This window comes from Lactuca saligna, chromosome 4, assembly GCF_052625555.1.
Source record: "Lactuca saligna cultivar CGN05327 chromosome 4, ASM5262555v1, whole genome shotgun sequence".
Lineage (NCBI taxonomy): Eukaryota > Viridiplantae > Streptophyta > Magnoliopsida > Asterales > Asteraceae > Lactuca > Lactuca saligna.
Window position 1 is genome coordinate 221,993,618 of NC_136420.1, and position 27,538 is coordinate 222,021,155.

General features: G+C 32.4%; 1 protein-coding gene across 2 annotated transcripts; it reads left to right on the forward strand.

Annotated features, from left to right (window-relative positions):
• Window positions 1–16,354: 16,354 nt before the first annotated feature.
• On the forward strand, window positions 16,355–25,083 carry LOC145043343 (kinesin-like protein KIN-4A). Of its 2 annotated transcripts, XM_078991974.1 has the most exons (24): window positions 16,355–16,476; window positions 16,556–16,719; window positions 17,773–17,919; window positions 18,010–18,159; window positions 18,250–18,503; window positions 19,451–19,782; window positions 19,871–19,962; window positions 20,057–20,164; window positions 20,449–20,562; window positions 20,823–20,913; window positions 21,170–21,282; window positions 21,362–21,460; window positions 21,556–21,669; window positions 21,777–21,893; window positions 21,972–22,052; window positions 22,654–22,725; window positions 22,881–22,971; window positions 23,106–23,137; window positions 23,222–23,319; window positions 23,419–23,517; window positions 23,628–23,849; window positions 23,918–24,071; window positions 24,157–24,312; window positions 24,413–25,083. In XM_078991974.1, exons 2-24 carry the CDS (start codon window positions 16,585–16,587, stop codon window positions 24,641–24,643), a joined length of 3,102 nt encoding a protein of 1,033 aa, XP_078848100.1. In that variant the 5' UTR covers window positions 16,355–16,476; window positions 16,556–16,584; the 3' UTR covers window positions 24,644–25,083. The 2 variants fall into 2 exon arrangements, with proteins under 2 accessions (XP_078848100.1, XP_078848099.1); XM_078991973.1 differs by having other exon boundaries at window positions 16,363–16,719.
• Window positions 25,084–27,538: the final 2,455 nt, after the last annotated feature.

Genomic DNA, 27,538 nt, shown 5'->3' on the forward strand with positions numbered 1-27,538 from the left:
CCCTCGAACCAGGACGGGGGAAACATTAGGGGGCGGATGACGTCATTGTATAGTATCACAACAATTGAATATGAATGAAACATAGCAACCAAACAACATACATTGAGATAACACACTTACATTATTTACATATTGTATCTGTTCATGAAATTACACAAAAATGACATAAAGTATGAAATTTCAAAATGCAGCGAATCCAGTTCTTAGGTACCTACTTACTGGCTCCCTGAGAATACAAGTCATTTGAAAATCATCAACATTGAATGTTGGTGAGTTTATAAGCATATTTACACGAAAAGATTTGTAACATCTTTGTTTGTAATAGTTTGTAGGACTCTAGGAAATCCGATACTTTCTGTGAAAAATGGTTTGTAAGTCTAATTCCAAAACTCTGAGTAATTGCATGTATGTCCTTTGTTTTCTTTTGTTTGAAATTGTAAAGAGTGTGTTCCCAGCAAATCCCATATTTTCTGTTGTATGAAAAATGGTAGTCTTAGAACCCTAAGACCGGAGTGGTGATAATAGTGTACTGAAAAAAAAAAAAAAAAAAAACAAGGCAGTAGTTTTGTATTTTATAAAACCCGTGAAGTGTATATTCTCCGTAAATCCAAAATAATGTTGTTAATCCCTATGTGAGTCATTATAACCATGCTTGATATGACTGTTATGCCTGTCATGACATTCTTCAAGCGTCGGTTTCGGTAAGATATTTGTCACCCTAGACTGGCCCCATCTCAGGTATGGGGGTGTCAATCCCTGTATAGATCTATACACAATTACCTCGCTCTCCCTCCAGGAGACTCTGTTGTAATTACAGGACTTAGAGTGTGCCTAGGAAGGTACGATGAAGATATTGTCTCACTAGAGCATTAATGGATTTACACAAATTTCTAGTCCCTCTATAAAATAAGGAAGTGACTTTTCTGTTGCAAACTTATGACAAATCTTTTATGACACACGATTGGCAGGTTTCATATTATTCAGTTTATGACACGCGATTTACAGATTATATGACATGTCGATTATTATCCATGCCTTAGTAGTTTTTATGACACGCTAATGTTTCTATCATGATTTGTTTTGTACACCAATTTGGTTAAACTATTTATAACACTTCATATAAATGGTCATCATTATGTGTGTCTAGTTATAACATTTGGTGTAAAAATAATATAATATCTTGGAATTTAAACCATTAAAATAGTGGATACAAGTTTACGACTATTTTACAAATATAATTATTCTGTAATAAAAATATCAAACTATGTATTTACGTTTTGCACCTTGTTACCGATTTGAAAGTTTTGAGTCAAAAATATTTTCATGTTGATTCGAATCTAGGGATTCACGATTCTTATGTTATCACAAATGATAACTTTTCATTTTATCCAAATTTTGTGTAGGTTTTATAAACAAAATAGTATGTATATATCCAAGAGTTAAACACGCATGGATATATACATGGCATGATTTCGAAACTTTTGAATGTACAACCCAAGTCCAAAAGTTTTTATGTAACATATATGTTAACAAACACATTCATTGCGATTTTTATGAAGATACACAAGATAAAATCCCTTTTTCACAAGTATTTGTTCCATTTTCAACACATAAGTAAGATGTATGCAAATACCCATAGGTTAAACACATAAATATCCAATGGTTAAACGAAACTTGACTTGTATCCCCCCCCCCCCCCCCCGGAAAAAACATGAAAAATCCAAAAACATGGGTGTATGAAGCTTACATTGATTTTGTATGGTAAGAAGAAGAAGAAAGAAGTTGTTGAGCCTAGCTTTGTGTAGCTTGAAGACCACTCTAAAATGAATGATGTTCTAAGAATCAGGCACACAAAAATGGCGTGCGAACATGAGTTTTAGCTTGAAAAGATGTAAGAATACTTGAGGTTTACAAGAACACATATCAAATTCTATGGACCACCTTGAAAATGTATCTTCCTTTGGAATGTAGCATATGAAATTTAGGAAGTGAGGGAAATTTTGAGAGTAACTTGAGTGAAAATGATATTTGTGATTGTGTGTGGGGGGGGAGTTTGGCCGATCTCTCTCCTATATGGGGGGGGGGGATTTAGTTGACTTTCTTTTTAGCTTAGATATATGGAGGGTAATTAGTACATAAGCTTGGATACGTGGTGGTTAAACACTTGGAAGTTTGTAGGATCACAATGAGGTGGCAAGATTTTGTTGGATTAGTGTCTAAGTCCATAACTATTTTGGTATGTACTTGACCCGATGGTGCATGGTCCTTTTGGGTTGCCTTCACTAAAGCAACTTGATAGGATGAATTAAGGAGATAAAGGATAAATATGATTTATTAATATATTATGGGAATAATATATTAAAGGAGAAATCATATTGTTTAATTAATATTAGTCAAGAATTAATAAGAATTAAGTTTGTGACTAAAAGAGATTAATTAAACTTAAGGGACTGAAATTGTAATTATAAGATAATTGCAATTGGGCCATGGATTGCCTTATATTATAAGGTTGGACGAATTCTATGGGGAAACCCATTGGAAATCGTCCAAGGCCTTTAAGGAAAGGAGTCTATGGGTTGCTTAGGGCTTAAGCATCCAAATTAGGGTTTCCTTGTTAGATAACCCTAATAGCTTCACTATATATAGAACCCTTATGCCTAAAAAACGTGGACAAGCTTCCTTCTAGGGTTTCCACACATTTTGGGCAGCCTCCTTCTCTTATGTTCTTCATCCTCTTACTCTTGGTGTTTGTGAACCATTAGAGGAATGACACTTGTGACTCTAAGCTTTCTAAAGTCATTACAAGGAGGATTTGGGATTGTTATTGCTACATAACAATTAAGGTATGATCTAAACCCTAATTATATGTTATAGTGATTATCATATGCTAGATCTAGGGTTTATAGTCTTGGATAACTTGCATGTACAATACAGAAACCTAGATCCAAGCATTAGGGTTTGTATGAGCACATAGGATGTTCTTATGACCAAAACCCATCTGTGGTATCAGAGCCTAGACTAGTTTCTATTGTATTGATGCATTATGTAGCTGAAAAACGTTTTCTGGCCTTCTGTTCGACCTGACTCGGCGAATCACTACCTGGACTCGGCGAGTCAGCCCTACTCGGCGAGTTCCAGAGTGTGACTCGGCGAGTCGGTGCGTCAGACAGAGGAAATTTCGGATTTTGTTGTTGTTTTGCTTAAATATTATTACCATATTCGTTTTAAACCTATAAAATACGAATTTTATTGTTTCTTAATGAATATCCTTGCCAAAACACAAGATAATTACCAATTGATTAGATAATAACTTCCTTATATGATAAAGATTGGATTATTTGTATTAAATGGGTAACTTATTTTGCAAGAAATTGAAAATAGGTCAAATATAGATGATGATGAAATTAATTGTTTAATTTATGTTATTTGTTATTTGATCCTTTTATTATGAAAAGTTCCAATTTTCCCCTTTAGGTTTTATAGTTTAAATTTAAACTCAAAAGTTTAGTTTTGAAATTTAAATAGTTGAAACCCTAATGTTTTGAAAAGGGTTTCAAAAAATGCCCTCAAGTTTTGGAATTTAAATTTTGATTAAAAGTTTAATTTTGATGTATATTTAAATTCTAAACCCTAAGTTTTTTGAAATGTTTCAAAACTTGTCCTCAAGTTTTGGAATTTAAATTTTGATTAAAAGTTTAATCTAGAAATGTTAAATTCTAAAACCCTAGTAGTGTTTTGAAAAGTTCATATCACACCCTTATGGTTTTATTAATTAATTAAGGTGTATAATTAAAAGAGGTTTAATAAATCTATAAAAGTTTTGGTTTATATTTAATTGAATTAAAGGTATAATCGTTAAATTTGACCACTTAGTATTTTAAAAGTGTAAAATACACCCTATACTATATATAACATTAAAAGTCTAACATTATATATATGTATGAGTAAAAGTCATTCTTACCGTTAGTAGGCCTCATTCACGAAGCTAGTCTATAAGGGGTGTTTAAGGAAATTGCTTATAAAATGGCGATTGAAAGGGTATCCACTCTTACCCACCGCACTCTTGACTAGTGGAGGGTCGTTAGCCGAACAGGTAGGATAGGACAAAACCTTCCATTATAAGTATAATGAAGTACAAAAGTAACTAAATGTTTCACAAATTCCCAATCTTAGTTACTTAGGAAAAAGTGAATTGATGCAATTCCATTAAATTACACTTTGTGCCCTTGCGAAGACGTTAGTGGAGCGTGTGTGGTTAACCGGCACACTAAATGGTTCTAAGCAAAGGTAGCAAAGGGTGACTCAATGTTAGTCATAGTTCGGTGGAGCGTGTGTGGTTTACAGGCACATCGAATAGGTGACTGTAACATGTGAGGGCACCATGTAAGTTTGCATGGTTATTCACACCCGCTTTGTGATCCTCAGCATCCCAGTCACAAACAAGAGGGGCATATCGAGATTTAAACATGCCATTGAAATGTTCAATGAATCGCAAAGGATCTAGGAGTTTTCATAAATTTAAAACTTAAATTTCTTTTTCGTGGTGGAAATTAGTGAATCGTCATTCACTTACCTTCAAATATTCTGCAACTAGATTACGGCATCCCATTTCTAGGTTGTAGCATATTGTGTTGGGTCCTAGCCTTAGTATCTCATTTGGGTGATTTACTAAGGACTCAATCAATCAACTAACTTGAATTTGTTTTCTCCCATTTTGTAGATGTCAAAGTTCGACAACTATGGTCTTCCCAAATCCCGTGGAACAAGCATTCCACATGAAGATGATATTTCACGATTCGATCGAGGAACAAGAAATCATGCTTCACTTCCTCCTCCTCCTCCTGTTGTTCTCCCTATCCCACAAGATCGAAAAATTGAAAGGTCCAATGTCACTAAAGCCCTATTGGAAATGAAACATGAAGATGGTAAACCCGTGTGTGCCCACATTCTAGGAATGAAATCACACATTGATAGGTTGAAAAATTTGGGTGTGTCATTCCCGGATAAGTTGGCTATGAACTAGGTTCTACAGTCACTTCCCGAATCATATAATGAGTTCAAAAGAAAGTATTATATGATGGATCATGACGAAAACCTCATTGACCTAATTTACATGCTCATTGCTACTGAATCAGAAATGATTTGGCAAAGCAATGGAGCATATTTGTTGGGAAAGTCAACCAACCATGCTTCCGAGGACGTTCTAGGAGAACCGACCTGCGTTTGCTGCCAAGAGAAAGGGCGTTGGATACAAGTCTGCCCTATTTACCTAAGAGATCTAAGAGATGGGAGAGTCAAAATGTATGGCTCTATTTTAGGTAAAATCCATTGACTAACTCTTTTAAGCTCCTATTCTAGATTCTTAATACATAATGTGATAAGATTACAATTGATGTTTTGTAGGATCAAAGAAAGGAGAGGAAGCTTAAGGGAAGAAGTGAGTAGAATCTAACCGTGAAGAAATGGATTTCGATCGCTTTACTTGAAGATTAGATTCTTGAGCTACTACTTAGAGTTAGAATTAGATTGCTAAGAAATATGTATTAGCATAGTTTTTCAATGAATTGCATTGTAAGGACATAATTTTTCCACAATAAAATAAATTTTGACTTTATATTATTTATTTATCCTTGCAATGGCGTGTACGAAAAATTGATGTTTGAATGTTTCTATTATTAGCAATAATGGATTTGATTCTTAATTATGGAAATGTTAAAATTTTACCAAATAAGGAGAGCTTCTCATCGCCCAAGTCTCAATTGGACAGAAACTTAGAATCATACAACTTGGTTGCACGATGAATGAGAAATTTCATATTTGGAAATTAGACTAATTCACTGACAAAGTGTCAAATGAAGGGTTGGGAGATCAAGTACACAAAGTTGCGTGTTGATCAAGTACACCATGAGAGTAACCAAGATATTCGTCATGATTTAATAAAGGTTTAGTAAATATGATTATACTTATAAGATTAAGTGTAATTCTGAATTGATTGAAAATGTTTAAATCAATAGCAGAACGAACAAGAAGAATCAAGTAGGCAGAAAGATAAAAGTTTCTCCATTCTAAGAAGAAGGGAGAGTACCTTTTATGCTTTATGAAAGGTCTTAATGATTAAGAACCATATCTCAATTGACCCTCTAATTAAGTATTAGTACAATTGTATGTCTAAGAAGAGGAATCAAGAATTGAAGAAATGGTTAAATCAAGAAGTCAATCATACTTCGTTCCAAAACAAGTCTTAAAGTTAAGATTGTGAAATTCAGTGATAAGTATTAAGAAGGTTTATAACATTCATCAAATGTGGAAAGTTATGATGTCTTGGATAAGACAAAGACCAACTAGGACCAATTTATGAAGTGTTTTGATAAAAACTACACTAACTCTTGAATATTTGCTTGTCAACAAATGTTTATTGACAAAAGAATCTTATATGTCAAGGAGTCAGTGGGAGTCTTAATGGTCTTGAAAGGTTTCAAGAACAAATCAAAATAAACCTTATCGATCATCACTAGCACACAAGTTGAGGTTTACAACCTATCGTGTTGACACTATTTTGTTTCTATGCCATTCCAATTAAGTTAATTATACATATGAGTTCTATGAGTTCTCATTTGAATGCATAAAAGGCAGTCACCTTGATCAATGAAAAGTAAATTGATAGGAAAAAGGTAAGCTGCTTAACTACTTGGAAGACATGGTGGGCAGCTGTGCTACCATAAGGCAAGAAATCAAGATTAAGAAAGTTAGGTCCATATGAGTTTGAATTTGTCGTAAATCTTGGTTTTGACAAATTCACATGGATAGGAACACATACACCATTAAAATCTAAGTGTCATAAGATTTTTTTCCTTCATGAAAATGACTGTGAGAAAATGCTTTCACTAAGAGAGATTTTAAAAAGATAGCAATTGTAAAATTGCATTCACAAATTTGATTATGGTTACGGTATCCCTCTCCATGATTCGAATTGTGAGATTTGGAAATTAGTCTTAATTGTTTAAGACACATATGAGCTATCTTGGATAAAGTTGTATGAGATTAATAAGCCTTGATAAAGGATTATCAAAGCATTAAGCATTAGAAACATGAACTTAAGAAATTCAATAGGTATTGTTTTTCAGTAAGTTAAGCTGTTTTCTGAATACATGTCAAAGCTAGTAGGAGCATAAGTATTATGTTTATAATAATCATCATGATAGTGGAAGCATAAATATTATGATTGTATGATTATTATGGAAAGTATTGCAAATTAGCAATATTAATTATAGAAAACAAGAGTTATACTTTGCAAAGTAGTAAGGATGTAAAGTTGTTTTGCTATAATTAAAGGAGAGAATATTGTACTTCGTTTCAAAATCTAAAGCTTAGATTGAGAAATGTTAATAGATTTAGTCAAAAGTACATAGTGCATTCTCAAAATTTCGATTATGATTATGGCATCCCTCTTCATAATTCGAATTGTGAGAACATAATACATAGAATATTATGGCAGAAGATTGATAAAGTATCAAATCTTTATGTAAGACATTATGAATCGTGTCCCATACGCTTCGGGTATAGGATCGATTGCAAATGCTATAATATTTGACCATTCTAAAATTTTCGAAATGTCTAGCGCATTTAGAGGGAAAAGGACAAGAATCGGTTTTGACTAAGATAATTAAACAACTATCAAAGGACAATCCAAAGTTCGCCGAGGATTGGTCGATTGTGAGTAGTTGGAAGTATAGTATTGGATGGAGTATATCGACATTATTATGAATAGATAAGATTCTATTAAGAATATGTTGTCATATGGTAGGTATGGAAAGGTTTCCATATTGGGAGTTAAATATTGGAGTTAAATATTGAGAATCTATGTCTAGATTAGAAACTTTTATGCAAAAGGATGTTCAAAGGAATGTACTTTGAGTGAGAGACATCATATCTAAGGAATTGTATTGTAACAATCTCCGATAAAGGACTTTGTAATTCATTGGCAATAGTTATTGTGACCTTAGTGCAGTGACATTACAAAAGGATCATTGCAGAAAATGTTAGAATCTAACATATTTTATAAGTGACAAGAATTTGATATTTTTACACTTGTGATAAGGACTGGGAGTTGTGGAATGAGTATGATTGGAAATGTATTCATTTGATCTATTTCACAAAGTAAGAACCATAAGTAAACATTGTGTGCATGATAAGAGCATGGGACAAGTGTAATAATTCAAGTAAAAAGTTGATTACCCAAAACAACAAATAATGAGTAATCGATATGGTGATAAATAAAAGGTGTTTTGTTTATACTCAAAGGTTTAAGGCCATATGGGATTAGTATTATCCTTGTGTTTCACTTTGCATGTTTTGACTTCCTGAACAATTTAATTGGTTAAGAACAGTCAAATTATTCGAACGGGCCACGGTCGTTCATATGTTGGAAGTAGGTATGAATAAAGACTATCATGAATTGGTGTGTGGATTGTCTAAAGAGCATTAGACATAAGCAAATGTTTGATGCAATGTTCATGAGTGCTTATGATTTGAGCATTGGATTAAACCCACGCTCACTTGGATCACTTCATGGATTCTATCATGAGTGATTGGTGAGATGATAACATCTTATATTCTTGAAACCGAGATGTGTGAGTTGTATCTTGCAAATCGGTTGCACATTGATAATATGTAAACACACCAGTAACTTGGTGTCATAAAACATATTGTTATGTATGATTCGGTGAGTGAGTGTAAGCGAGCATTGAATCAAAGTTTATCTGTTCCTTTTATTCAAAGTAGAATAAAAGCGATATCTTTGGGCCCCTCGATGATTTAGTGATGACAAACGTAAATGCTCGGCCGGGATAGGGCTAATTTGATTTGTTCAATTAGTCAGTCGTCATAAATTGGAAATCGATAAATATTACAGAAAGAATGATTTGAAATCATGTCTTATACGATATCTAGAATGGAGGAATATATGATCCCTTATCTAAAGGACACCCGTATCTGATAGGATCAGAGTTGACAGCGGCTTTGGAAAGCTACGATTGCAGAACAGGATCTGAAGTCATACGCAGAATAGTTATTAGACTTATCCAAGTGGGAGACTGTTGGATTAGTGTCTAAGTCCATAACTATTTTGGTATGTACTTGACCCGATGGTGCATGGTCCTTTTGGGTTGCCTTCACCAAAGCAACTTGATAGGATGAATTATGGAGATAAAGGATAAATATGATTTATTAATATATTATGGGAATAATATATTAAAGGAGAAATCATATTGTTTAATTAATATTAGTCAAGAATTAATAAGAATTAAGTTTGTGACTAAAAGAGATTAATTAAATTTAAGGGACTGAAATTGTAATTATAAGATAATTGAAATTGGGCCATAGATTGCCTTATATTATAAGGTTGGACGAATTCTATGGGGAAAACCATTGGAAATCGTCCAAGGCCTTTAAGGAAAGGAGTCTATGGGTTGCTTAGGGCTTAAGCATCCAAATTAGGGTTTCCTTGTTAGATAACCCTAATAGCCTCACTATATATAGAACCCTTATGCCTCAAAAACGTGGACAAGCTTCCTTCTAGGGTTTCCACACGTTTTAGGCAGCCTCCTTCTCTTATCTTCTTCATCCTCTTGCTCTTGGTGTTTGTGAACCATTAGAGGAATGACACTTGTGACTCTAAGCTTTCTAAAGTCATTACAAGGAGGATTTAGGATTGTTATTGCTACATAATAATTAAGGTATGATCTAAACCCTAATTATATGTTATATTGATTATCATATGCTAGATCTAGGGTTTATAGTCTTGGATAACTTGCATGTACAATAGAGAAACCTAGATCCAAGCATTAGGGTTTGTATGAGCACATAGGATGTTCTTATGAGCAAAACCCATCAGATTTTTCCTATTTTTTTTGTTTCATGCTCAACCGATTTCATTAACTTAGTAGCAGGGTTTTCAGTTTTAGGGTAGCCGAAAACACCCTAACTCTTTAAAGGGTTTGCGTTTTTGAGGTGTGTATGGGTTTTTTGGGTTTTACTTGATCCAATAGATGGGTTTTCGGTCCAATGGAAGGCCCAAAAGAACGGGGTTTTCGGCCCCTTAAGGTGTGTATGGCTTTTGGGCTTATTTTGGGCCCAATAAAAGAGTTTTCGGTCCTATAAGGTCCAAGGGAAATGCATTTTCGGCCTAGAGGGTTTTGGGCCGAGAATTCTTGGGTGAAGGCCCAAAATTGATTGGGCTTAGCTATTGGATTGAGTTTTGGGTTTGCATGATGTTATTTCAACTTTGATTTACAATGTATGTACGTATGTACTCAAATAACATTGTAGTTTGAATTTCACTAATTTGAAGTTGTAAGGTTACAATAGAGGACATTTTGTACATGAATCACCCTTTCAACCTTAAGTTTGCCAGTTGTGACAAAGCAAGGCCTAAACCTTAACCCTATATAAGTGAATTCACAACATAAACTTATGCCCTAAAACATTGAAAACCATGAAGGGCATGTTTTGTATAAGTTATTATATGCTTATACTTTGAAAACCATATGGTAAATAACCTCCTAAAAGTAAACAAGTTTTAACAAAGCAAGACTAGTCAAATAGTAGGAATAGAAATAATAAAATTTAAACATTGTTTTATAATATCTAGCCTAGTACCTCACCCACCCTAGAACACCTCATGACCGAAATCACCAAGCTAGGATACCCTAGGACCGAAATCTCATACCTAAGATATCCTAGAACCAAAAAGACAAAGGTCCTAGTCCATTATGGTCGAAAATTCCAAGGAAGGCCCATTAAGGCCAAAATCATAGTAGTATGGGGTGTTAGGACCGAATCGCCGAGAGAATGGGGTGATTTCGGTCAAGCAAGGGAGTTTCCATTGGGTTCTCTCATGTGCTTTCAGTAGGATTTGACATTAGGATATGATAATTCAGCCTTACCATGTTTTACCCAAAACATACCCATGCAACACCCCCATTACCCTCCAAATATCCATGGACTCACACATTTGAATTCCCTCATAAAGTCACGACCAAAGAACCATTTTCATTCACCATCCTTTTATTTATCTCCTTTATACACTTCAAAAAAAAATCTCTCAAGAACAATAGCCTAAGATTTCCCAAGATCATTATCATTAAAGTGGTCCTTAGAATTTTGGTAAGCAATTTCATAAACCCCTAGTGTTTTTACACATTATTATGTTAATTTCATCCTATTTACACATATTATTGTGTGTTGTATCCTTAAGGTATCATAATCTTCAAGAAGTTCATTAAACACATACTAGTGTTCTAATTTCGAAATCCTCTTCACAACATTTCAAGATACACACAAGAGCCACTCAAGGTGAGCTTCATACCCCTAATTTTTCGAGTTTTACATGCTTTTAGGGGTGGGGGGGATACAAGTCAAAATATGTTTGTCTTATGGATATTTACATGATTCAACTTATTAATTGAATGTGGAGTAATATTTGCATAAGATGTAGTTAATACCATTTTTTTTACACAAAAATCATTTTTTATGGGTGGATGTACAAGGATAACAAAAATATATCTCATTTTGTGATAACAAACATCAACAGGAAAAATATGAGTAGTACAAACTACAAGATTTTTGGTGATTTTTACTAAAAATAGTTCTTCTAGTAAAAATGGTTATATTTTAGCCACTACTGTTTTTGGTGGATTAAAAACCCGATGATTTACGTTTTGATAACATACATCGACACTAGACAAGTTTTCAACTTGATATTATATAAAGTTTATATAAATAGTTTACACAAAAACATATAAATGAAAACTATAATTGGTATAGTTTGGAAGTCACAAAACCATACTTTTATAACATTTCAATGGTATAATTATTTCATTATACAAGAAAAGGGACTCATAGTTCGCATAAATCTGTTAAGGCTCTAGTAAGACATTATCTTCACCGTACCTACCTAGCGTACACTTTAAGTCTTGCATTATAATCAAAGTTTCTTGGAAGGAAACCGAGATAGTTGTGTATAAATCTATAAGAGATTGACAACCCTACATCTCAGTTGTTCGTTACAGTTAGACCGACAAGTCTAAGGTGACAAATGTCTACCAATTCCGGCGCCCGAAGAACGCCGTTCAGGCATATTAGTCATATCAAGCATGGTTATAATAACTCACATAGGGATTAACGATACTATCTTGATTTACAGGAAGCTCACACTTCATTAGCTTTATAAAATATATAGCTATATACTATCTTTCAATACACTATTACTTACATTTCTGGTCTTAGGGTTTTAAGACTACTGTTCATACATAAGAAAATATTGGATTTTCTGGAAACATACATACTTATTCATTTTACAAGGATAAAGATACAAAACACATTCATACATTTTTAGTCTTGGTTATTAGACTAACAACCTATTTTATAAAAAATACCAGATTTTCTAGAAGTATACAAAACTATTTTAAACAAAGTAGTTACAAACCCTTTTCTTACAAAAATGCTTATGAACTCATCAACATTCATTGTTGACGCTTTTCAAAATCACTTTCATTCTCAGGGAACCAGTAACATGTATTCAAATTTCTTGAGAACAAGCGTTGCTGCATTATGGAATTCTACTTTTCAGTCATTATTGTGTAACTTTTGAACAAACACAGTATGTAAACTATGTAAACTCGTATTCTCAATGTATGATGTTTGAGTTGCTATGTTCTAATTATATTTAACTGTTATGATACTGTACAATGATGTCCTTCGCCCCTAGACATTTCCGCCGTTCGAGTTCGGGGGTGCGACACACACTCACATATAGGAGGGATACACAACATTGGATGGTACATTAGAAATTGCCTTAAATAAGGCTAGCAGGTAACCATGGTACATCTGATCATACACTCTAAAATAACAACACATCCAATGAATCCTTCCCAATATAGATCAAGAGAAAGCAACAAACAAGGTAAGAAAGAAATGGAGGAAAATTATTCTCTCTTATCCACATAATACTTCGACCCCTTGACCCATCTTAGGCATTATTATGGTTCTAAAAAGCTTGTTATGGCTCCAAAGATGTACCTGATGACAACAACTTAACAAAACGTTGTCTTAATTTGTAAATGTATATAAAAATTAATAATAGTAGAAAATACATATAAAATTATTAATTATATAAAAAATTACCGTCTTAAATCATGTCTTAATAAACATCGTGACTCTTTACTGCTCATAAAGCTTGATATTTGACATTTTTACCAGATAAACCAAATAAAAAACTTGACAAAAACATGTAAAAACAAAACCAACAACGATTCAAAACAATTAAAAGAGTAACACGTCATGAGAGGAATTAAATGACGTAGCATTTTGAGATAAGTGAATGCTTCACTTGTCTAAGAAAAAAAGATATTTTCGTTAGACATACATTCTAATGTTACAACCTATTAACAATACATCAAATGTAGCAATTCATTCTTGTTGTCTCAAAAAGACATTACATATTAAAATATTAAATTATTGGTTAACATTGGTCTAATTGGTGTAGTTGATTTTGACATATTTAGATTATTTGACGAGGAACAATCATATGTATGAAAGACAAAAATAAAAAATAAATAAATATAAAAATAAAATATGACAGTTTGGCAGGGATGAATGGGAAAGAAGTGTAAGGACTAAGATACACGGAATGGATGCTGCCCCAAAATCACTCTTCTTATTCTATTCCGATTCCTAACATCACGTGGTATTGTGCTGTCTTTCCGACTTTTTTCTTTCATTGCCTTTCAACTAATAAATCATGGATATAAAACTTTTTGCTAAACAATAATGATAATTGATATTGTAATAGATGTTTGACCAATAAATACCATCAAGAAACTCCATGATAGTAAGTTGGATTAAAGACTAACTAAAAGATATCAATGTTGATAATTAATTAAAGACTAACAAAAAGATATCAATGTATATTAATGTTATCTATCTTTATTACAACATTGCAAGTATGGGTGTATACCGATTTCATAAAAAAAGTTTGACTCAAATTCGAGCTTAACTTCAAGCTCATTTATTAAATGAATTCAAGCTCAAGCCTCATCTAATGAGCTTGATTATGTCCACAAGCATAAACAATATGCATATTTATACAATATAAAATTTATTTTTAATTTCATATATTAAATTATAATTAAGTAATTAAATATTAAATATTAAATAATGATAAACAAGCTTTTTAACAAGCTTGATATTTGATTATTAAGGATTGTTTAGGCTCACCTGACAAACAAATCGAGTCCGGACCAAGTTTAGGCATTTTAAATTATCCAAGAGCCGAGCTTGAGCTTTGTAAACAAAGCTCGAAATGAGCCGTGCTCAAGCTCAAGCCCCATGAAATTTAAAACGAATCGAGTTCAAGCCTACTTGAGTTTGAGCTCGGTTCAACTTGTTTATACCTCTAATTGAAAGTCTATCATTTTTAGTTTTATAACATTGTATTAAAATAACAAATAGGTTCATTATATTTCCAAAATTTTATGCTATAGAAATATACTTCAAATTCTAGCCCAACGGTATCCGTTGTTGCTATCTCTCCTTGAGATCGAGGGTTCAAGTGTCATTGTAGATATAGATATAATAATTTAGGAGTAGTTTAGTATATATTTATATTTGCAGTTCAAAAAAATATATTTAATTATAATATTGAAATTATTTTATATTCGAATAATATACTCAAACATAAAAAATAAAATTAATATACCCTTGGTAAATATTTGAATACTTTTTGCACTTAATTCTATTATCACATCAAAAAAAATTCTACAAACAACTTAGCCAAATTTAAATAAATGTGATACTAACTAAAAGTTGTAACATATAATAAAACTAGAGGTATCAACCGATCACACGACACACGAAAAAAAGGAATATGTTAGAAAAGTCTTAGTATTTTCGAAAAAATTACACTTTAGTCCAAAATTTTATATTTTGAACATAAAAGTTCAGATTATTTGATTTTACACGATAATATATCATTTCCTGTTAAAAGAAAAAATGATTTTTTGTTAATTTGAGTCAAAATGAAATAATCAAGACTTTTATGTTCAAACACTAAAATTTGAGACTAAAGTGTAACTTTTCTAAAAATATTGAGATTTTTCTGACAATTTCCCCATGATAAAAATATACGACATGAAATGAAATAGAAATTCGCATTTGCGTTTGTGTAACTATATCAGTTGTAAAAAAACACGATGTGTTTGCCGTGTTTTCATCTTATATATGATTAAATATGAATTAAATAAACTAATAACTATATTATGTTATCTTTGTCATGTTTTTTATGTTTTTATCAACTTATTTTCGTGTTAATAAAAATAATCATGACGCCGTGTCGTATTATGTTGTGTTACATAAAATCTTGTTATATACGTTAGTGTCGGACAAAAACACAACTCAAATATCTGATTTAACACTTCTAAATAAAACGACAATACCAATTTATGTTTATATTTTAAGTGCTAGAAAGATTTACAATTTTATTAACATTTGTTTTGTTTAAGAAAAGTAATAATTATTCCCGGGGAAATGCGCAGGGGCAAAATTGTAAAAAGCGAAACGGACAGGGAGAGCCGTTGAAGGGTAATTTGGGAAAGTGTGGTTTAGACGCTTTAATGCCAATCACACCCGCACACAAACCATATGGGCTGCTTTGCAGTGAATGCCAAGGAACACACAAACACAAGGAAACCAAAATGGTAATTTATTTTGTAGACAAAAAGGTAAATAAGTTTTTATTGATTTATTTTATAAACATTAAATAAAAATATTATATTCAGTTAGGTTTTATATTGGCATTGGCTGTTTTAGGTGGTTCCAAAGTTTAATGAAAGATTGGACATTGAATTATAATAATAAATATATTTTATCAAATCGATTAAATTTTGATAAATTTTTAATTATTATCATTTTTAACCTCCTATTATAGGTTAAAATATTTGAGATAGAAAAAAGTGTTGGAACGAAATGAAAATAAAACGATAAATTTGATCAATATATACCGATTTTAGTAGATTTTGTCCATTTATTTATTATAAACTATTATTTATACTTTAGATTAAAGTAAACTTTTATTATAAATCTAATTAGATATTTTTAAATACGATGTTTGTAAAATATAATTTATTCGTAAGAAATAATTAAAAAAACAAACGACAAATACATAAAATGTACTTTTATTAGTATTTTTTTTTTCCAAAGGAAAATAAAAATAAAAAAGAAGAGAAAAAAGAAAGGAAGGAAGGAAGAAAGAAGACTCTGAAAGGAAATGTAACTCAAGTCTACTTACAGGTTGTTGTTGGTGCTGTCGTTACAGTTTAGCTTCTCTCTCCCCACCCCCACCCTTTTGCTGCACTCCACATTACCACCACTCATCTCTCTCTCTCTCTCTCTCTCTCTCTCATCGCATCTCATCTCATATTTGTAAGCTGAACAACTGATTTGGTGAATACCATTGCTGTGAAATTACTTTCACAATCTCTCAATCTGTAGCTGTTTGCAGAAATCTACTTCCACTGTTGCTTTAATGTGATGGAAACAGCGGCTTCACCCACGACTATGGAGGATTGCTGTGTCAAAGTAGCAGTACACATAAGGCCTCTAATCGGAGATGAAAAGCTTCAAGCGTGTAAGGATTGTGTCGCTGTCGTCCCTGGGAAGCCTCAGGTTAAGGAATTGCCCACTCAATCATCTCCTAATCGTCTCTTCTTTCGCTGATTGCTGATTCCCTAATTTGGTTTAAGTTTTGGTGGCATTGATTGGTCTAAGAGATAAATGAATCTGAGTTATGAGAGATCCAGTAGATCTCAAATGTGAAGTACCACAATTACTATCACTTCTACCACTACGATTACGCATCGAATTTCTCTTTATTTTAACTTGTTTGGGGGAAATCTGAAGAGCCATCCAAGATGCATGTTTGTGACTGTGATAGTATTGTTCGTGATCTGAGAACTAACTTAACTTTTAGCTGTGATGGTGCTTTCTGGAAGTGTTTTTTTGTCATTAATTGGGAAATTACGTGCGCAATTAAGATTTATTGCAGATTAACAATCATCACACATTTCTTCACACTAAATACCAAGTTTGGTAAAGGTTTATAGGTAACCCGTGGTAGGGGGGTGTTTTCTAGCTTTTTGGTCTTCATGGCTTCCAACACAAAGTTATCGATTTTAATGTGTTTATTAATCTATTAGCTGACTCATTAGTCAAAGACATAACATGAGTATGCAAATCATGAACACTTTTGTGTTGGTGTGTTGATTTATACTCTCTGATCATTTGCTATAAACCTGTAATTTCTTTTTCTTTTTTACCAATTTACCAGCTCTTTTCTTCTCTCTTCTTATCTGAATCATTCAGCAAAACGAGATAATGAAATCTGGAAACCTAATAGAGTTATATTTGGTTTATGGACCTTAAAAGATTCTCTCTTTTCATAGCTGATTCTATTTTGGTAGTTTGAGGTTGAAAATTCTTTGATTCATATATAGTTTTGGCCCTTCTTCAGACTTTTATATGAAAAAGTTTCTCTGTGATTAATATCTTCCCTAGAAAGGAAAGGGGTTACCAAATCAAAAATCATTTATCTATTTGTGGAACTTTGTTGAAAGTAAAATCTCTAAATCTTATAATCACATCTAAAAGGTCTGAAATAGTACTTAAGATTTTAATCTACTTTTTAATATATAAACATCTAAATCATTGATTATGTTACAGGTGCAACTTGGTACACATTCTTTTACTTTTGATCATGTGTATGGAAGCACTGGAACCCCATCATCTGCCATGTTTGAAGAGTGTGTTTCTCCTCTTGTTGATGGTTTATTTCAAGGATATAATGCTACTGTTTTAGCTTATGGCCAGGTATTTATTTATTTAAACAATGGAGATATATTCATATTCTATATATATCTTTTTTATTTATGATGATATTTAACAATTAAAGTTTCACAGACTGGTTCAGGAAAGACATACACCATGGGTTCTGGGTGCAAAGATGGTGCCCAAACAGGGCTTATTCCTCAAGCTATGAGTGCTTTATTCAACAAGATTGAAAGTTTAAAGCATCAAATAGAATTCCAGTTGCATGTCTCTTTCATTGAGGTATGCTCTATTGCTCTCCTCTCCTTTCCTTATGTCGATTTACTTTAATACCCTTCAATCAATGTTGTAATGAAATATTCTCATGTGAAGATTCTAAAAGAAGAAGTAAGGGACTTGCTGGATCCGAATTCCAGTAATAAATCAGAGTCACCAAATGGGCAAAATGGGAAAGTAAATATTCCAGGGAAGCCACCAATACAAATTCGTGAAACTTCAAATGGTGTCATAACACTTGCAGGGTCAACTGAATGTGGTGTTCAAACCCTAAAAGAAATGGCTGATTGTCTGGAACATGGATCTTTAAGCAGGGCAACAGGGAGTACAAACATGAATAACCAATCAAGGTTTATAATCTTCACATCATGCATGTTATTTTCAATGATGAGGATGAGGGGTATTTATGTCTTTTGCACGTACGAGAGATCGAGAGCGAGTCCCTGCCCCACCTTGTTTGGGACAAAACAGTAATTTTGTCCCATTAACATCAGTCTCAGTCGAATAACCAATCAGGGTTTATAATTTTAACATCATGCATGCTATATACAATGATAAAGATAAGGGGTATTTATGTCTTTTGCACATATGAAAGATCGAGAGCGAGTCTCTATACAACCTTGTTTGGGACAAAAAAGTAGTTCTGTTCCATTGTGACATCAGTCAAATAACCAATCAAGGTTTATAATCTTAACATCATGCACACTATTTTTAATTATGAGAATGAGGGGTATTTATGTCTTTTGCATATATGAGAGATCGAGAGCGAGTCTTTATCCCACCTTGTTTGGGAGAAAAAAGTAGTTTTGTTCCATTGACATTAGTCGAATAACCAATCTAGGTTTATAATCTTAACATCATGCACACTATTTTTAATTATGAGGATGAGGGGTATTTATGTCCTTTGCACATATGAGAGATCCAAAGCGAGTCCTTGTCCCACCTTGTTTGGGACAAAAAAAAAGTAATCTTGTCCCATTGACAACTGTCTGACAGTCTCAGTCTGATGCATGTCAAACACAGTATAACCTGTGTTCTGTCCTATCCAATATATTTATTTATGTGTGGTCAACTTTTATATGTAGTCGAGAGCGATGAGGGGTATTTATGTCTTTTGCACATGCAAGAGATCGAGAGTGAGTCCCTATCCCACCTTGTTTGGGACAAAAAAAGTAATCTTGTCTCATTGACACCAGTCTGACAGTCTCAATCTAATGCATGTCAAACACAGTACAAGTACAACCTGTTCTGTCCTATCCTGTATATCAATTTATATATGTTCACCTTTTGTATGCAGTCGTTCACATGCCATTTTCACCATAACGGTTGAACAAATACGAAAAGGTGACTCAAATTCAAATGACTCCATGGGTGATGAATATTTATGTGCAAAGTTGCATTTAGTTGATCTTGCTGGATCAGAAAGAGCTAAAAGAACAGGTTCTGATGGAATGAGGTTCAAAGAAGGAGTTCATATCAACAAGGGTCTTCTTGCACTTGGAAATGTCATAAGTGCCCTTGGTGACGAGAAGAAACGAAAAGAAGGTGCTCATGTTCCCTACAGAGATAGCAAACTCACTCGTCTCTTACAAGATTCACTTGGTGGAAACAGTAGAACCGTTATGATTGGTAACTTTTTATAATTTATAATCCTATAATCATATATATACTTTTATATTTCCAAAAACATAAAAGTTATAAATTTATAAATTTCCAGCTTGTGTTAGTCCTGCTGATATAAATGCTGAGGAAACTCTCAACACATTGAAGTATGCTAATCGCGCTCGAAATATCCAGAATAAGCCTGTGGTAAGTGAGTCATAAGTGTAGAATTACAGTTTCTTTGTTTTTGAAGGGTTTGACTAAAATAGGAACAATGTTTTGACTTTTGATGTTTGACCAGGTCAATAGGGATCCAATGTCCAGTGAAATGTTAAAGATGCGCCAACAATTAGAGTGTTTGCAGGCAGAACTTTGTGCTCGTGGTGGAGGTTCTTCAGTTGAATTACAAGTATGTCAACAAAAGGGTTAAATGCAATAAATAGCAACGTACTATCATTGATTTATTTATTATACTTTGAAAAATCTACATATTTATAGCAAATGTCATTCAAATATAAAGCAAGTTTCACTGCTATAACTGAATAGATTTTCAAAGTATATGAAGAAAAAATTGAAAGTCTTCAAAGAAATGGAAGCATGTTGCTACTTGGAATATAAGAAATTGCAATGTACTTTTGTTTATTTGATCATTATTTTATTTTAATTTTATTTTTAATTTTTAACTTGATTTAGGTACTAAGGGAAAGGATTGCTTGGCTTGAAGCTACTAATCAGGATCTTTGTAGGGAGCTTCATGTTTACAGAAGCCGAGGCATTGCCATTGATCACTCTGAAATGGATACTAAAGTATGCATGCACTAAATAATAATTTTTCACTATATAGTTAAATTTCCAAAGTGAAAATAAGTTATATACATTTACAACAAAAAAAAGATGTTGAAATTTGAATAGACATTTAAATTTTTTGTTATCGAATTCCATTACTTTTCTTGGCAACAAAAAATGTGATATATTAGCTTCTTTTTTAGATTTTTAGATTCCAAAAACATTCTACTGTTTTTATATATAAGTTTGTGTAACTGTAACCTGATAACTACTTTTTGCAGGGTGATGATTCCTTTTGTTTGGAAAATGAAGGAATTAAACGAAGCTTACAAAGTAGTGTTGATTCATCTGATTATCAGATGAGTGAAAGTGGTACTTTTTTACCTTATTTGAAACATCTAATAAATACAAGAAATTGCAACTTACTTTCATTTATCACAGCATTCTACTTTCAAAACTTTTCTTCTTTTCAAAAAAATCTTCCCAATTATAGCATTATACTTTCAGTGTCATGAAAAAAAGAAATGAAAGTAGGATGCTATAAAGAAAGTATGTTGCTATTTCTTGCATTTAACACTATCTGAACTTTATCTCTTAGTTAATGGCATTCTTGTAATATTGAAATCAGGTGATTCTACTGGTATAGATGAAGAAGCAGCAAAAGAATGGGAGCACACTCTTCTACAAGACTCCATGGACAAAGAACTACATGAATTGAATAAACGCTTAGAACAAAAGGAGGTGTGTAAAAAAAAATTTATTTTTATTTTTTATTTTTGTATTCACATTTGTTCTTATAAATTTAAATTTATTGATGCAGTCGGAGATGAAACTTTTTGGTGGATTTGATACAATGACCCTTAAGCAACATTTTGGAAAGAAAATAATGGAACTTGAGGATGAAAAAAGGGCAGTTCAGGTAAAATAAAAATACATAAAAGTAAATTCTGTTCATTTTTTTTTTTTTTTTTGGTAATTTAATATTAACATTTACTTGTTATTTCAATTATGAAGAAAGAGAGAGACAGGTTGCAGACTGAAATTGAAAATCTTTCAGCTACATCAGATGGCCAAACACAAAAATTGCAAGATTTACATTCCCACAAGTTAAAATCACTTGAATCACAGGTATATATATATATATATATATATATATATATATATATATATATATATTTTCTTCATATCATTGCTAATAAATAAACATGGTTCTGATTGTATTAGTTTTTACACAGATTCTGGATCTGAAGAAGAAAAAAGATAGTCAAGTGCAAATTATGAAACAAAAACAAAAGAGTGATGAGGCAGCCAAAAAGTTACAAGATGAGATACAATTCATCAAGGCACAAAAGGTTTGTTGTTTTTTTTTTTAATTATGTCATATTTATTTATTGAGATCAAATTTGGTATTAACTTGTTTAAGGATGCAGGTTCAACTGCAACACAGAATAAAGCAAGAAGCTGAACAATTCAGGCAGTGGAAAGCATCTCGTGAAAAAGAATTATTGCAGGCATGTTATTTTTTCCGAAAAAATTGTAAAATGTGAGGGTTTATTTTTTTTTGAGAGAAACTAAAAAGGATGAGGATTTTTTCGGAAAATAATACAAAGTTGAGGGCTTTTTCATAAAAAATGAAAAAATACCAAGTCTTTTTCAGGAAATAAATAAATTTGAGGTTTAATCCTGAAAAAGCACAAAATATAAGGGTTTATTTTTAGATTAACCTTGAGCTATATGCAAGATATAACAATGTACTTTCATTTATTTGTGTATTATAGCATCCTACTCTCATTTATACTTATTGCACCATTCTACTTTAAAAAAAAAATCATTAATGCAATTAAAAGTGAAAAATCTACCCAATTATAGCATTGTACTTTCAGGTTTTTCTTATAAGGAAATCATACTTTGAAAAATCTGCCTAATTATAGTAGTCAATTGGGTAAAGTTTCCAAAGTACAATGTTGTAACAGGAAATTAGGAAGAAATAAAAGTAGGATGCTATAATATACAAATCAATGAAAGTACATTACTATTTCTTGAATTTGACTATTTGAACCAATCATTTATCCCATATAACTTTTGTTCGTCCATTTCTTGATGTTAATGCAGCTAAAAAAAGAAGGTAGGAGAAATGAATATGAAAGGCACAAACTGCAAGCTCTAAATCAACGCCAGAAAATGGTCAGAATTAGATTCTTTTAACTGTTTAGTTACTTATGATTATTTAACTTCATGAAAACTGTTAACTTTTCTACCCAATTATAGCATTGTATTTTAAAAAATAGTCTATTATTTTCTAATGGTTTTTATTGCATTATTGTTCTATCAACTTTTAGGTTCTACAAAGAAAGACAGAAGAGGCTGCAATGGCAACCAAGAGGCTCAAAGAATTGCTAGAGGCCCGCAAGTCAACACGTGACAACTCAGGTTTGTGTTGATAAACAATGAAAAGTTACTCTCATTCAACATTGCAAAAGGGTAAAACGGTCATTTACTCAGTATTGAGTCTAAAAGAAACCACACATAGATCATTTATAAACTGAACCATGGTTGTCTTGCAGTGACTAGCAATGGAAATGGAACAAATGTACAGGTAAATGTCATTATTAAATTTTGGTTATTCTGGGGACAAAAATGTAATTTTAATATTTTAATAAACAAAATTTTTTGTTTTCAGAACAATGAGAAGTCATTGCAGCGGTGGCTTGATCATGAGCTGGAAGTGATGGTGAATGTTCATGAAGTTCGACATGAATATGAGAAACAAAGCCAAGTGTATGCATCTTTTTATTTTTATATCATTATTTTTATTTTTCTATAAAAATAAGGTTTGAAAGCACAATGCATTAATGAGAAACTTTGGCTATTTCCCAGGCGTGCTGCACTTGCGGAAGAGCTTGCTGTTCTTAGACAAGTTGAAGAATTTGCTACAAAAGGAGTTAGTCCTCCAAAAGGAAAGAACGCTTTCTCTAGGTACAATTTTATTCTTCCTTTTTACCATAGAAAAAAGGTTAAACCTACTTTTATGATTATTATTCACAATAATAGTCTAGTTTAGCAAATGGTTAAATTAATTTGTATAGGGCATCATCTTTATCACCTGAAGCAAGAATGTCAAGAATATCATCACTAGAGAGCATGTTAAACATTTCATCAAATTCACTTGTCTTCATGGCTTCACAACTCTCCGAGGCAGAAGAAAGGGAACGCGCCTTTGCCAACCGTGGACGTTGGAATCAGCTCCGATCAATGGCCGATGCTAAAAACCTGCTTCAGTACATGTTCAACTCTCTTGCAGACGCTAGGTAAAACCTAAACATTTAGCAAAATATCATTCACTAGTCACTGACTTCTCTGGGTATCGTATCTTTAGGTGCCAATCATGGGAAAAGGATATTGACATGAAGGAAATGGAAGAACAGTTGCAAGAGCTTGTAGGTCTTCTTAGACAAAGTGAATTAAGAAGAAAAGAAGCCGAGAAAGAGCTAAAACTTAGGGACCAGCAAACTCTCGCAACATCTGCCTCCGTAAGACACAAGTTTTCAGTAGTCAGTAGACAGTATACAGTATAACATAAAACTTTTTGATTACTAACTCCGGTATTGAAAACAGGGAAACCCCCACAATTCGCTAAAACACTTGGCTGATGACATGAGCGGACCGTTATCTCCAAACTCTGTACCCGTACCAAAACAACTGAAATACACAGCTGGCATAGCTAACGGTTCTGTCAGGGAGTCGGCCGCCTTCATAGACCAGAAACGAAAGGTTTGTTCACATTATGTACATCCGTAATTTTACTCTTTCCGTTTTGTTTATTTATACTGAATTTATCTCTGATTAAAAATCTTGATTATGAGGACAACAGATGGTGCCGATTGGTCAGTTGTCTCTGAAGAAGCTGGCTCTGGTGGGCCACTCCTCTGGGAAACTATGGAGGTGGAAGAGGAGCCACCATCAATGGCTACTCCAATTCAAATGGAAATGGCAAAAACCATGGAGACTCTCCGAGCTTATAAAACACAGCGATGAAACAATCATGAGAACAAAATCTCGCTCGCATGCAATATCAGACGTCATTTATCATCATAGACATTAACAACCTTATATATATTATATTATATTATATATTATCTCATATTATACTATATTATATTGGTATTGTATATTCATTCATCTCCAAGAACATGGAAATAAGTGGAGGGAAACGAACAAGGCTGGTGGGTGTTGGAGATCGGTGGTTGTAGATGATGGATAGGTAAAGTTGGGATGTGTGTGTTAGGATATTATGAAGATGAAATTAGTGTGTGGATGGATGGTTTTTTTTTTTTTTTTGAAATTTATATGCAAGTGGTGTAGTTGTTGTATTGCTAATTTGTTTGTAGTGCGTTGTATGAGTAATGAGTGCAATTAGTGGTTTTGTTGGAAATTAACTTGTGAACGTTTATTAACAGTGGTAGGACATTTATAATGTTTGCCTACAATGTTGTTTTAAATTTTTTATAAGATGACATGATGTTTGTGAGTGGTTTTGCAAAATGTTGGTATCCATTTGTGTTTCTTGTATTTCTTTACGTATGATTCAAAAGTTTGCTTTTAATACTTAGGAGTGGTGGGGAGAGTTAGAAAGATGAATTATCTATGTTTATGGGTTGGGAAAGATGAAACAGAAAATTAAAACAAAAAAATTGATATAAAGTCTATGTGACAAGAGGGTTGGAAAGAAATGACTCATTCGACTCTTATGTTGATGGGTAAAAACAAATTAGTTCAAATTTTCTTTCAAAACTCAATTCCATATACACCCTAAACCGGACATTGTTAATCAAAACCGACGTTTTTCAGGCACACCAACTTTCTTATCAGGTTTGAAAAAAAACATTTTATCCGTTTTGTTTTTTAAGTTACTATAAGAACTATAAAAATCAATCAATTTATATACCCAACAGTTATATATCCGTTTTTTGGTTTAAAATGATCATATTACCCCTCTAGAATTCGTATAAATAGATTTTAATTGTAAGAAATCGAAGGGATATATAATTCTACCAAAAACATTTTAAAAAATGAAAATACATTGTTGTCCATAATTTACTAATTTAGCCATTCAAGCTGGAGTTGGCGAAAATCGATTAAACCCACCAATCCAACCCAACCCAATATTAGCACTTTGGGTTGGGATTTTCAACTCATTTAAATTAAATGGATTAACCCATCTAACTCATTTAATTAAATAGGTTTGGTTGGATAAAAGTTATCAACCTGGTTTCAAAGTTATCAATCTGTTTTCAACTCACCAACCTATTTAACTTTAATATATATTTAATTTAATAATTATTTAAATATTATAATGTATTATTATAAGTATTATTTTATAAATTATAATGTTTTGTTATTATTCATATTTTAAAAAAATCCAATGCTAATTTCTAATTTTTTTTTTTGTGCCGACAACACTAATCACTCTTTAAAATCATTTTGAAAATAATTATTTTTAATATTATTTGAATATTTATTTGTATTTGTGAATTTGGATTGAGTTGACATACTTTGAAATTTTATTTAAGTTTGAAACTAATTTAAATGGTATAAACTTTAGTTAATTTAGTTATTTATTTTATTTAAATGGGTTAACCCGGGTTTAACCCATTTATTTAATATGTAGCTTGAAAAATACATAAAGAAATCAACATGATAACAACCTATTTGAAGGTTTGATTGGATTGAAAATATCAACCCATTTAAATAAATAGGTTGGGTTGGATTAAAATATCCAACCCAATTAATAAATTGGTTGAACCCAAATTCAACTCAGCTCTAATTCAAGTCATTCAATTAACAATAAATAATTTCAAACACTAAAAATACATCCCAAATACATTATTTAACAATAAACAATTCCTAAGAGATTTTCTAAGGTTCATATTCAATGTCTTAGTTACAACATAGATAAAATATTATAAATCTTTTTAAAAAGATAAATAATAACCATCTTACGATTCATCTTACAATCCAATTTGATTATATGATCCTCCTCCGATCCTACCCAAAAACGACACATATATGATCGGGTTCAGTTTACTTTTACAATTTTAACAACGTTGGTTAATTGTAATTGTTTTACATCAATAAAGATGCTCTTATATCATGATCTCAATTATTTTCAAAAGACAAAATTGCAAAAATAACCTCTGTGGTATGCATTTTTTTGGGGTTTTAGTCCAAACCTCAACTTTTTTGGATTGGTAGTCATTTTGAACTAGTTTACTTGTAGTTTTGGTTCTTGTCCAAACTAAAAAAACTATTATACCTTTAATAATTTAGTTTTCATTTTTTTTTCATTTTTTAAAAATTGTTATTATTATTAATTATAAAATTAGGCCCCTCCCCCTCCCTCCCCCTCTCTCTCTCTCTCTCTCTTGAATCTTAGAGTCCCCATCACCAATTTCTTTCCTAGCCCTCCTACACCTTAAAACACATACACACACATAAACATACAATTAAGACCACCATTAATAATGGTAAAGATATGGTGACAGACCCCATCGTCTTTCTTCGACCCCATTTGCTCTACTTTTGGGTTGTTTTCTACAGCGAAAGAATATAGGAGGTTTCGGGATTGGGTGATTTTGGGGGATGGACAAAACTACTTGAAATCAAAGAAGATTACCAAAGATTAATTTGCATAAGTGAGCTTAACTACCTTGAAATCGAACCTACTTGGTATTGGGTTTACCTTAATTGTTGGGGGAAGAAGAGGAACAAATGAAGGGCTCTGGTGGTTTCAGATGATGTGAAAGGGGTTTTCTCTGATCACCGTCATTTCTTTGCGTCACCAGGTTGATCAAGAACGGATTCAAGATATCTACCGAGAACGATTGTCTGAAGGTCCACCCAGTTAATATCTGAGGGGATTGGTTGGCTTCTTCAATGTTACATGTATGATGGAAGATGGAAGATTGAGGGTGAGAGAAAGACAAGATTGAAAACAGGT